Genomic DNA, 13,553 nt, shown 5'->3' on the forward strand with positions numbered 1-13,553 from the left:
AGGATGTATTGAAAGCTTTGGGCGTAGCAGTGAGACAGCATCTTTCCTCGTGACACATCATAATCTACACGAGTGGACGAGGTATGAAGGGATTGTTTTTAAAAAAATATTGCATATTGCCTGCAGACAATTTGGGGTGGGGGTGACTGATGTTTTGAGCTGCTAACTGTAGAGACAAGGTAGTTAATAACTGACCCAAAATGAACCTGCATACTACTGGCATTGCATAGTTTTCTATGGTACCAGTTATTATTATTATTATTGAATTCAAATCTTGTGTTTTCGTACAATTTGGAGCAATAAGAAAATGTAATTATGCATATAGTATGTATCTCTCCATCGCCTGCTCTCGAGCTACCTCATATTCTCCCCCTCGTGCTAAATTAGTTATTTTTAAAGAATGGTGTCTTATTCTGCTCCACATTATGAATTGAATACCTGTCATATCTCCCAAAAAAAGCGCTCGTAGAGCACCATGTCAGATAAAAGTGACCTAAAAGCAGAGCTGGAGCGCAAGAAGCAGCGCCTTGCCCAGATCAGGGAGGAGAAAAAGAGAAAAGAGGAGGAGAGGAAGAAGAAAGAGGTAACTAAAAAAGTAAGTAGACTGCAGTGGGTCGAAGCAAAAACACCTGGATGCTTGAAATCTATTTTTGGACCCTTCTGTGCAGGCGGAGATTCAACAGAAGACTGAAGCGACCTCAGAGGACTCAGACCTGGATCGCAAGCGCCGGGAGACTGAGGCCCTGCTGCAGAGCATCGGCATTTCACCCGAGCCTCCTTTAGGTCTAGACCTCCACGCTTTAATACACTTAATAATAAAAGCGTGCTGTAAAAAGTCAGCATTTTGTCCGTACAATATTACACTTGGCTCATAAGGCGATGCGCGGAAGGGTATCATCTTCCTGTGCTCATTTCTAATAGATTAGTTGGACTCCCGAGGGCGTCTTTCACTTGCAGTCGGCTTTCAGAAATGCCGTTCTCTGGTGGTCTAACGCCGCAACAACGCCTCATTATTGGAAAGCCATCTGAGGAGCTCGGCTACAGCATTTAAACACCACTTTTAAAACAGCTTGATACCCCATTGTTTGGAATTGATCAATTTTTCCATGCTTATCTTATAATGCGCAACTTTTCATATTTTTAGTGCCGAATCCTCTGTCCCCGTCCAAATCGATGAGCACGCCCAGCGAAACCGAGAGCCAGGATTCGGCTGATGGCGGCGCGGCAGGCAGGTAGGGCACAATTTGACTGTACCACATTAGAAAGTCATCACTTCATTTAATAATTAGGGCATATCATCCTTTTATGTCTATTTAAAAGCATCATGCAGCTCAAGACTTCTGAGCGAAGTCTTTTAGACTGGGAATAATTTTGCCTCATCATATTTTATGTTGACATGTATTCTCTCTATTTTGTTTTGTTAACTGCATCACAGATTTAGGTAAGAATTAGTGTAACGTTGTGTGGTTGTCGCATTTTGCATCTCATGTCATAAGTCATGCCCGTCTGTATTCTGATGACCACAGAACACAGATTTTTTTCTTCTGAACTAATAGATACTTGTGCATTTAATAAGTCCATGCATCCAGTACATACAGTGAAGAAAATTAGTATTTGAGCACCCTGCCAGTCTAGTTTTTATCGTTATGCATCTTTGGGATGGAAACAAAGCTGTGACCCTGCCATCTTTGACGAACCTGTATTTGTAGTTACAGTGAAGAAAATAAGTATTTGAACACCCTGCTATATTGCAAGTTCTCCCACTTAGAAATCATGGAGGGGTCTGAAATTTTCATCGTAGGTGCAAGTCCACTGTGAGAGAGATCATCTGAAAAGGCAAATCCAGAAACCATAATGTATGATTTTAAAAATTATTTATTTCTGTGATACAACTGCAAATAAGTATTCAAACACCTGAGAAAACCAATGTTGATATTAGGTACAGTATCCTTTTGATTGCAATTACAGAGGTCAAATGTTTCCTGTAGTTGTTGGCCAGGTTTGCACACACTGCAGGAGGGATTTTGGCCTACTCCTCCACACAGATCTTTAGGTCAGACAGGTTTCTGGGCTGTCGCTGAGAAACACGGCATCTCAGCTCCCTCCAAAGATTTTCTATTGGGTTTAGGTCTGGAGACTGGCTAGGCCATCCCAGAACCTTGATATCCTTCTTACGGAGCCACTCCTTGGTTTTCTTGGCTGTGTGCTTCAGGTCACTCTCATGTTGAAAGACCCAGCCATGACCCGTCTTCAATGCCCTGACTGAGGGAAAGAGGTTGTTCCCCAAAATACTCACAATACATGGCCGTGGTCATCCTCTCCTTAATAGAGTGCAGTCGTCCTGTCCCACGTGTAGAAAAACACCCCCAAAGCATGCTGCTACCACCCCCATGCTTCACAGTAGGGATGGTGTTCTTGGGATGGAACTCATCATTTGTCTTCCTCCAAACAAGGTTAGTGAAATTATGACCAAAAAGTTCCATTTTGGTCTCATCTGACCACAAAACCGTCTCCCATGACTCCTTTGTATCATCCAAATGGTCCTTGGCAAACTTAAGACGAGCCTTGACATGCGCTGGTTTAAGCAGGGCAACCGTCCATGCCATGCATGATTTCAAACCATGACGTCTTAGTGTATTACCAACAATCACCTCGGAAACGGTGGTCCCAGCTCTTTTCAGGTCATTGATCAAGTCCTCTCGTGTAGTCCTGGGCTGATTCCTCCCCTTTCTAAGGATCATTGAGACCCCACGAGGTGATACCTTGCATGGGGCTCCACTCCGATTGAGATTGACTGTCATGTTTAGCTTCTTCCATTTTATAATGATTCCTCCAACATTGCCCCTTTTTTCACCAAGCTGCTTGGCAATTTCTCCGTAGCCCTTTCCAGTCGTGTGGAGTTGTACATTTTTTTTCTCTGGTGTCTTTGGACAGGTCTTTGGTCTTGGCCACGTTGCAAGTTTGAGTCTTACTGATTGTATGGGGTGGACAGGTGTCTTTATGCAGCTAAGGACCTCACAGAGGTGCATTTGATTCAGAATAATACATGGATGGCATTAAAGGCGGACTAAAATGTCTTTGAGGGTCAGAATTCTAGCTGATAGACAGGTGTTCAAATACTTATTTGCAGCTGTATCACACAAATAAATTGTTAAAAAAAACATAGATTGTGATTTCTGGATTTTTCTTTTTAGATTATCTCTCTCACAGTGGACGTGCACCTACGATGAAAATTTCAAACCCCTCCACGATTTCTCAGTGGGAGAACTTGCAATATAGCAGGGTGTTCAAATACTAATTTGCTTCACTGTAACTTAGTGGTGGGCTTAAGAGGGCAATACCACATGCATACCTCCAGTCATCACTAGCATTGTGTGTCAAACTGGTGTTGCCAGGGGTGGGATTGGGGTCAAATATCATCAAATTTCCAATAAGTAAGTAAGTTTCTTTCGGCTTGTCCCTTTCGGGGTCGCCACAGCGTGTCATCTCAGATGAACGCACGTATATGTTTGGCACAATTTTTACGCCGGATTATTTGGCTTTTCATAGATCAATTTTTCAAATTGATTGAGTGACATCCAGCGACCCAAAAATAAAAGACTTCCCAAAAACCCACCCTTGGGCGATCGTGTGTCATTTTGAGCATCTCCATTTGTGGCCGCGTGTGTTTTTGTGTGTGTCACTTCATAGGTCAGGTTTCTCAAAAAGCAGGTCTGAGGTACAAATGTCAAGGTAAGCAAATCTCCTGACAAAGGTAGGAGAAGCCCATCCTCAGCAGCGAGGCACCTATTGTGTTGCTGTCATGATTTATTGGATCAAAACACAGCCGTGTCAGTTTCCCTTTCATTTTTGCACTCCGCTTGGCGACTTTGTTTCCCAAGGCAGGCATTCTCGTCCAATTTGTAAAAACGGCCATCGCTTGAGCCTTATCAAAAGTGGACAATCTGTGTCATCGCAGCTACTGTGGGAAAAAAAAAAAAAAAATGCTTTTCTGGCAGATTAATGAAATGGCACAAGCTGAAGGTCTGGACTGAGTTGCCCTGAAAGGTATCATCAAAACGGGAAGTTTGATTTGGAAGTGTAACATTTCCCAAATGGTAGCGCTCAGTGCCAGCCTGCCATCACACTTTTTATTTAACTTTTTATTCCCCGTCTGCACAAAAGACTCCTGTGCAGCTTTTTCACATGATGCCATAAATGACAGGTGCTTCCCTGTGTATGCTAAACATGCTCACGTGCATCGAGGATGTCTACATTTAGATTAATATGCTGAATTTGATGATACTTGCCTATAAAAAGTTCCAATTTTTTCTTTTTAATCACAAAATGTTTTCCACTATTATTGCGACATATAACCTGTACAACTCCTCCATCCAACCAATTTCTTTACTGCTTATCCTAACTTGATATTTTTGAAAATATGACATAGAAAAACAACATTCACATGCACATTGGCACCTGAGGTCTTTGTCTTCAATCATCTTGAGTGACAGGTTTCTTGGGGAAGAAAAAAATATATATTTGAGAAGGGAGCTGATCATAAACAACTGAGATTTAGTGGTGCATTATGATATTGGGCAATAATAATGTCTTATAAACTCATAACTGGGATGTGAACATGTTCAGAATCAACCAACCATATTTAAAATCTTAATCGGCACATACCTGCCACTATTTAAAGGGCCTCTCATTAACCTCAAATACTTTCATGTTCAGATGTTCTTGTAGGCTTTTCCTGCCATGTTTGGTTCCCTATTAGAAAGCTGAAGAGTTTTTGCTAACGCTGTCCGCCGTCTAATTATTTCGGAGTCGAGCTAAGCCCCCCAAGTTCCAGATGAAGAAAAACAACTCTATACTAAAAAAATCTTGGTTTGGGAGATTTTAAGTGTGTTTTTTTTTTTCTTAATAAAATGTAGCTGGGCTTGGATGTTTTCTCTATTTCTGGAGAAGGCCCTTAGACTTTTGTCACACGTTAAACAGCCAGTACTTGCCAGAAACCTCTGCAGCTCTTTCATTGTTGCTGCTGGCCTTTTAGCAGCTTCCCTGACAAGTACTGACTGCCATGTATATTGTTTTGTACCCTTCCTCTGGATCATACCTTTAAACAATGAGATCCCCCTGATGCTCTCGAATCTCTCTACACATCATGGTTTGTGCTGTAAGTGGTAACCACAAGAATGTAAAGGAGAAGCCCGTTAGAAAAGCTCGACTCGATTTGGGTTTAACTAAAACACGTGAATGTGCGATGTGGTGAAAGTCGTTTAACATTAGCTTGAATGCAATCGGTCAACCGAACACAGCCACAATTCCAGTTCTATGCGTGCAGATGGGAGCGGTGTGCGCGGTAAATTGGTTCTGCTCAGTGGTGCCTTTAAAAAAAACTGTAATAGGCCGCATTGGTGGCCATGAAAATAAGAAGAAAAGCAAACGTATGAGACTGGAAGGAAAAAAAAACAATAACAGATGCCAAAATAAATCATAAAATATACTCGAGGCCTGTCTACCAGTGGTATGTGTCCATCTTGACTGACAAATAACATTAACAACGCATTTATGATAGCCTTTTTGTAAATAACATTTGTTTTAAATTACTGTAGTACCTCAAAAATAATCGTTTTGAGGTTGCTGGTGAACGGGATTTAGAGTCTATCTTCCCCAAATGAAGGAAGTAGAAGTGCAGCGATTAATCAGCAATTAATAATCCAATTCATCAATACATTTGACAATTGATTAATGGTTCGGATAACTTCAAATTGTGTTCTTCAACTTGTCCAAATCATCGGAATTTTAGCCTCTCAACAGTAAAATTCAAGCAGACTGATTATCTTTGTGTTTGAAACAAAATAAGAAAACAATGGTTGACATATAATATCATCATTAATGTTTGTACTTTTTCCTCTTTTGTTCAGCTGAATAAAGGGGATAGAAACAGATTTTTTTTTTTTTTGTCATTTAACAGTAGTTTGAATTCAAATTGGTTCACCGAGCACAGCCAGAATTCGAGTTGCAAACTTCCGCACCCACATTATCTCAGTGTAATAGTACTTTTGAAAAGATTTTAAAAAATTCACCAGTTGAGTTGTACATGTTATGGACCACATTTAAAGTGATCCACCTCAGCCTCATTTTTTATATCGCATCACATTCATTTGGACCTTGACGTGCAACGTGTAGAACCTTTCTACCCACTGTGTACTTTTCACTGGGCTGCCATCACACGCATGCTCTTTTACCCCCTCTGTTGGTCATGGCAGGACCCTGCAGTGGGACACGGACCCCTCTGTGCTGCAGCTGCAAGCAGATTCCGAGCTTGGGTATGTTATCTAAAAATAGAGAAAATAATTTGCTCACAGATTTACAATTGTGGAAATAATAATTCAAAGAGCACCTTTCATTGTGAACCAGGCGGAGGATGCAAAAACTCGGGGCCTCTAAGATAACACAAGTGGATTTTCAACCAAAAGAGTTGGTCTTGTACACCAAGGAGACACAAACGCCGCTCACTGCCCATCTATCGGAAGGTAAACGTTTGTGTGCATGAGTAACATGAAAAAAACATTTTCCTTACAGTCACGTTTTTTTTTTGGGGGGGGGGGTAAAAATTTAGACATTCAGAGGGTCTAGTAGTGGGGCAGCAAAAGTTAAAAGCAGAGAGTTTCATGTTGCAGTAAACTGCGGTCTTTGGGTGGTTGAATTTGATACTCCTTCGGTTAGTCAGGTTCACACTCCGTAAACCTGGAGTGACTTAAAGATCTCGCGGAAAAAAAAGCAAAGAGGAGGGCAGGAAGACAATGTCGGTCTGTCAATTGTTGTGTCTTCCCGCGGAGCGCGTAATGTTTTCTGACTCCTGGTCATAAGTAGAACCAGGATGATAGATTGAAAGCCGACCCCAAAATGATTCCCGATGGTATGTTGAAGCTCTTCGGTCTATGTGTGTTGTAGGCCAAACCGAGAACTACACTTTTATAACCGTGTTTACATTTTCATCGAGGCATATGAGGTTTTGTATGTGCGTGCATGTCAAGACGTGCATACACTTTTTTTTTTTTTTTTTTTTGCACTGTGGATTCTAAACATATCCGTGTGGTCAACACCAAGTTTTACTGTCGCACAGAACTTTACAAAGTGAGCGTGGGAGCGGAGTGTCGATTTATTTTGCTGATGAAGCTTTTTTTAATTGGGTGATGGTAATGAAGTAATGAGTAAAATGACAAATATGTTGATCTTCCTCATGACCATGATAGTCCGAGAAGTGACGTAAACGTAACACTAGTCTAGTATGCCAGTTCCTCCAAGTGGTATGCAAGGCGATCACTGCCTAAGTGCAGTTCAGTTGTATTTAACTTTTAAGTACACGCGTGCTTTCTTTTTTTCATAAAATTTTTTTCCAAAAACAATATATTAGTTACATCCATCGATTTTCTTTTGCCGCTTATCCTCGCGAGGGTCGCGGGGGAGTGCTGGAGCCTATCCCAGCTGTCAACGGTACACCCTGAACTGGTTGCCAGCCAATCGCAGGGCACGTCGAGACAAACAGTCGCACTCACAATCACACCTAGGGGCAATTTAGAGTGTCCAATTAATGTTGCATGTTTTTGGGATGTGGGAGGAAACCGGAGTGCCCGGAGAAAACCCACACAGGCACGGGGAGAACATGCAATCTCCACACAGGGGGGGCCGGGATCAAACCCGGGTCATCAGAACTGTGAGGCCAATGCTTTACCAGCTGACCTGTCACGTCCCATCGGAACGAGAGGTAGGACCCAAATGCAGGAACTCGGAAGACGCAAGGTAGTTCAAGAAGAGACACGTTTATTGTATGCCGAGGTCGGGGATCGAGCAGGCAGTCCGGCGCGGCAGCGGTAGTTGTGACGTCGGACGAAGACAACAGATGAGCGGACAGGCAGGAGTCGGTACACGGGGAAACAATCAACGCAGGCAGAAGTATCAAGGAGTCAGGCTTACAAGGTTGGTCAGAGAACGGACGGAGGTCAGTACACACAGGTTCAATCAGGAGTACGAGAGTGCTGGAACGGGACATAAAGGTCAACGAACTGGCGCCGGCCAGTCGTCACCGGGTCCTATATATACGGGGGATGATCAGGCCGCATGAGGCACAGGTGTGTGCCTCCCAATCACCACAGCCACACAGCTCGCGCTGAAGCGGCAGGATCATGACATGACCCACTGTGCCATGTTAGTTACAGTTTTAATCAATTAATAAAAAAATGTCAGTTGCAGTTTTTATTAATTGTTAATGTGCAGTAAAAATTTAACTTAATCATTATATATAATTTTTATAGAATCCGATACTTTAGCACGTAGTGGCTTACAATAATATTGAATGTACTTGTCGGGAAAAATAGCTTCTGTTTGATGAACATTTAAGGCCTCTTTAAACTCACACGTGCGACGATTGTACTACCTCACTGCGTATAAAGTGGGCTTTATGCTTACTATGGTACTGTATTTGCATTTTTACATGCGTTTACATTTTTTAGGAGGTACTTGGTGTACAAAGACACTGTCCTAGACCTTGGAAATGTACAACAAACAAACAAAAAACATTTAGAATGATAAAAAAATAATCAAAATGTGATGGTACAGCTCACGGCACGGTGGAGCAGCTGGAAACCGTTGGGGTCAGAGTTCTGAGGACACGGGTCGAATCCCAGACCCACCTGTGTGGAATTTGCATGTTCTCCCCGTGCCTGCGTGGATTTTCTCTGGGCACTCCTGTTTCGTCCCACATCCCAAAAACACGAAACATTAATTGGACACTCTTGGGTGTGATTGTGAGTGCGACTGTTTTCTGTCTCCATGTGTGCTGCGATTGCCTGGCAACCAGTTCAGGGTGTACCCTGCCTCCTGCCCGTTGAAAGCTGGGATAGGCTCCAGCACTCCCGCAACCCATGTGCGGATAAGCGGCTCATAACATGGATGGATGGTATAACTCTTGCACAGGATCCTATTAGATCGTGCAGGTGTACCTAATATTGCGTCCAATTAGTTTTGTGTGTACGCAGTATATTGTATGGCTCCACACATTGTATTCACATGTTATTTAGTACCGCTGCATGTGGCGACGATCTATTCCTAGATCTGTCAAGGAAATAGGAGGGACAAAGGCGGGATACTGATGAGGACGTTTGTTTGTGTATGTGCGTGTTTGTGTGCGCGCGCTTGGTGGGTTGCAAGTAGAGGGGAGCACTGGAATCCACACCAGACCATCTATTATAATGACAGGAAGCAGGAAGTACAGCCCCTACAGTCACATGGCTGCCAGCTGTCTTTGCAACTCGAGGGAGGGAGATAAAGATGATAGAGAGTGACTGTGCGTGTGTGCGTGTTCATGCGTCTGCAAGAGAACATCTGGGAGCCAGAACTTGGACGGACCGGTGGACGGGGATCTGACCCTGGCCCGAGGAGACCTTTCTCTGCAGACGACAACAAAGCGAGTGTGTGTGGAGAAAAGATGAAGAAAAAAAAACCTGATGTCACCACCTGCTTGTGTTTCTGGCTGTCTGGCCGTGTGTTTGTTTAGTCCAGTTTTGTTGATTGTAATACTGACACATAACAAAAGCATTTTTTAGATTGTTGCTGCACTGTGTGACCGTGAATGTTTGATGTTGGCCAACAACTGTAACTTTTAATTTTACAAAGAGTTAAGGTTTGCTTATAACATGGCCGTGGATCCTACTCATACTCATAAATTAAAAACAAACAAACTCTATTCCCACCTTTAATTTGATATACATACCTTGATGAAGGCTCGTTTTAGAGTCCCATTACTTATAGGTATCAAAAAATTAGAATTTCTAAAGCTTGATTTTGTGATGTCCTACAATTTAAAAACTGAAACTCATATAATAGAGATACACTACAAACACTCAAGAGTTTTTAAAAAAATAAATTATAATATTATTTTGACGAGTATAGCTTAGCACAAACAAAAACCACTATATTTTCAAATATATTCTTTTTTATTTATTTCGGTATGTCCAGGCTCTACAGCAGGCACGTGCACACACAGCCGCTATGTGGTGCTCAAGCACCTGCCCCTTTGCCCCGAATAAAATCTGAGCCCTTTTTTGATTTTTGCCCTTTATTTCCCTTCATTCATCAATATTTTTTTTAAAATTACAAACTCTGACAACCATTGAGTTGACTTCCTTTTTTAAGAAGGGTTTTACATAGTGTTATATTATATTATTATGATTATATTATTATAAATATTAAATAAATATTATAAATAAGTACATACTATTGTTTTTCTTCATTGTATAAATAAGTTGGTTGATGAATGGCTTTTAAAAAAAGTAATTATTAATAATTAATAATTATTTATCGGCATTTTTGTTGGGGGGGTTTTGCACTTGATGTGCGATATACGCAGAGATTTTGATAGAACTATACTTAAACTCTCAACTGATATAGTGTAGGCTTTTAACATAAACTACGACTAGCGTGAGCGTACCCCAATTGTAATTTTACTATACAGAGGGAAGGTGGTGTTAGCAAGGAAGACAAAAAGTGGGCGAAAACCAGCTGGTCTCGGTAGAAAAAATATTTTAATGATGGTGGTGCGACCAAGAGGCGTGGCCTCGTAGGTTGGATATCCCCACATATGTCCGCATACAGTTCGCGTCCACAGAATATTCCCGAAGACTGGTGTAAACTTCCGACCTCCATGTCTGTAAGCCTAGTCCGAGTGTGACCTTCGTTAAATGTTATTAGGATCAAAAATTCCCTGATGATTCTTAATGAGATTTTTTTTTAATTCAATATGAGTATTGTGTGTCGCTTATCGTAATCACTTTAAGTGACTCACGGTTGACTCCCGAGATTCTCATGGCTTCGTCGCCATGTGAACTTTTGACCCCTTGTATTATTCTTTGGCTCTTTGTGTGTCGCAAGTGTGTGTTTGGGCCTAAGCTCCGAGTTGATGTACAGTCGGTGTGTGTTCTCTTGCGTACAGCACACAGTATGTATCCTGAAAGTTACATTTAAGTGTGTGTATATGTGAAGTGTTTGCGTGGGATTGGCTCCTTAACCGTTTAATGATGAAACTTTTCCCTTCCGGGACCAATTTGATTTTCTATATGCGTGATGAGTAGCCATCTATGTGCTTTCCTTTTCCCCGATAGCAGCTCAGCCGCGGGCCTGTCCCGAGTGTCCATTGTGTCGGTCAATAGGATTAACCCCAGTCACGGTGAGTTGTAGTTATTATTTACTGTTTTCTTAATGGATTTGAATGGGATTGCTTGTCGTAAAAGAGAAGGCCGCTTGCCTCAGGGCAGAGCAGGAAAAGAGAGCAAGGTCTAACGCGGTGTGTGATAGTAACCTAATATTCGGAGGTCAAGTGTGGATGAATGGTGGTCTGTCCATGGTGAAGTGTTTGAGATAAGAGGCTTATTTGGAATGGTTTGTTTTTAATGCTAAACAGACATTGGGGTTTTCACTGTTTTGTAGATGTAATGATTCATCGAGTTCTGGATTTACAGTGAAGAAAATCAGTATTTGAACACCCTGCTATATTGCAAGTTCTGCCACTCAGAAATCATGGAGGGGTCTGAAATTTTCATCTTAGGTGCACGTCCACTGTGAGAGAGATCATCTAAACCGGAAATTGACAAACAGCTTGGTGAAAAAAGGTTCACTGTTGATGCAATCGTTAGAAAATGGAAGAAGCTAAACATGACGGTCAATCTCAATCGAAGTGGAGCCCCATGCAAGATATAACCTTGTGGGGTCTCAATGATCCTTAGAAAGGTGAGGAATCAGCCCAGGACTACACGACAGGACTTGGTCAATGACCTGAAAAGAGCTGGGACCACCGTTTCCGAGGTGACTGTTGGTAATACACTAAGACGTCATGGCTTGAAATCTTGCATGGCACGGAAGGTTCCCCTGCTTAAACCGGTGCATGTCAAGGCCCGTCTTAAGTTTGACAATGACCATTTGGATGATACAGAAGAGTCATGGGAGAAAGGTTTGTGGTCAGATGAGACCAAAATGGAACTGTTTGGTCATAATTTCACTAACTGTGTTTGGAGGAAGACAAATGATGAGTTCCATCCCAAGAACACCATCCCTACTGTGAAGCATGGGGGTGGTAGCAGCATGCTTTGGGGGTGTTTTTCTACACGTGGGACAGGACGACTGCACTCTATTAAGGAGAGGATGACCACGGCCATGTATTGTGAGTATTTTGGGGAACAACCTCTTTCCCTCAGTCAGGGCATTGAAGACGGGTCATGGCTGGGTCTTTCAACATGAGAGTGACCTGAAGCACACAGCCAAGAAAACCAAGGAGTGGCTCCGTAAGAAGGATATCAAGGTTCTGGGATGGCCTAGCCAGTCTCCAGACCTAAACCCAATAGAAAATCTTTGGAGGGAGCTGAGATGCCGTGTTTCTCAGCGACAGCCCAGAAACCTGTCTGACCTAAAGATCTGTGTGGAGGAGTAGGCCAAAATCCCTCCTGCAGTGTGTGCAAACCTGGTGAACAACTACAGGAAACGTTTGACCTCTGTAATTGCAAACAAAGGCTACTGTACCAGATATTAACATTGGTTGTCTCGGGTGTTCAAATATTTATTTGCTGCTGTATCACACAAATAAATCATTAAAAATCACATATTGTGATTTCTGGATTTTTCTTTATAGATGATCTCTCTCACAGTGGACTTGCACCTACGATGAAAATTTCAGACCCCTTAATGATTTCTAAGTGGGAGAACTTGCAATATAGCAGGGTGTCCAAATACTTATTTTCTTCACTGTAACTACAAATACAGGTTCGTCAAAGATGGGAGGGTCAAAGCTTTGTATGCATCTCAAAGATCCATAACGATACAAACTAGACTGGCACTTTGAACTCAGACCGAACCATTTTATGGTGTAAAAATCCAAAATTTGTATACCTGGAAAAGAATAGTTTAAAAGAAGCTCATGACGAATGCAGTATGGAAAGTGGTTCTGTATTTGTGTTTTGTCAAAGAAATAGCTAACCGTGCTGCTGGCCTCGTTTTAGCTAAAATACAATATGGCCGCACTCTTGTAGGATTGTACAACCATATGTGTGAGTGTTACTACAGTATCATAAAGCTACTGTACACAATGATGTCGGTGTGGGTTGTGACGTGCGTTTTCGTTGTTTTACTTGCAGATCATTAAACATAACATTTTGGCAATGAAGATGGCATGTTAGTTCTCGGCCAGTTTCCTGCTAGTATGAATATTTTTTTTAAGATTAGCGGCTAATGGAAAAGGAGAGGAAGCTATAGTGAGTGTGACTGGTGTTTCGTTATCTTATTTTTACATTTTCAGACCTGCGCTGATGTATGAAGAGAGTGTTACGTTGTTGATCGTTGATTGTTATTGTAAATACATTTCGGCTTATGGGAAAAAATAAAAATTGACCCACGATGCATTACCACAAACTGAATGGGAATGTCTACTCCATTTCTCGGTATTGGAGTTGTTTTTCAAGACAAAAGCTTTTTGCCTGCTTTAGCAGTTCCTAGAGTACAAAGCCACGATTGTTATGTTG

The 13,553-nt window shown here is 41.9% G+C and overlaps 1 protein-coding gene across 8 annotated transcripts in view; it reads left to right on the top strand.

Moving 5' to 3' along the window:
- LOC133497488 (cytoplasmic dynein 1 intermediate chain 1) overlaps positions 1–13,553 on the top strand; it is a 49,393-nt gene that overhangs the window by 205 nt on the left and 35,635 nt on the right. For 4 of the 8 annotated variants that reach the window (XR_009794052.1, XM_061813386.1, XM_061813392.1 and 1 more), the window contains exons 2-8: positions 3–81; positions 461–595; positions 669–783; positions 1,145–1,232; positions 3,691–3,732; positions 6,255–6,314; positions 6,406–6,521. Coding sequence is in view for 7 of the 8 variants with exons in the window: in XM_061813386.1 (XP_061669370.1) it covers positions 476–595; positions 669–783; positions 1,145–1,232; positions 3,691–3,732; positions 6,255–6,314; positions 6,406–6,521 (541 nt within the window). In the remaining variant the exon portion in view is untranslated. The remainder of the gene's footprint in view (positions 1–2; positions 82–460; positions 596–668; positions 784–1,144; positions 1,233–3,690; positions 3,733–6,254; positions 6,315–6,405; positions 6,522–13,553) is intronic. The other 4 variants (XM_061813418.1, XM_061813431.1, XM_061813403.1 and 1 more) reach the window with 3 other exon arrangements.

The sequence above is a fragment of the Syngnathoides biaculeatus genome, chromosome 1 (genome assembly GCF_019802595.1).
Source record: "Syngnathoides biaculeatus isolate LvHL_M chromosome 1, ASM1980259v1, whole genome shotgun sequence".
NCBI classification, from domain to species: Eukaryota; Metazoa; Chordata; class Actinopteri; order Syngnathiformes; family Syngnathidae; genus Syngnathoides; species Syngnathoides biaculeatus.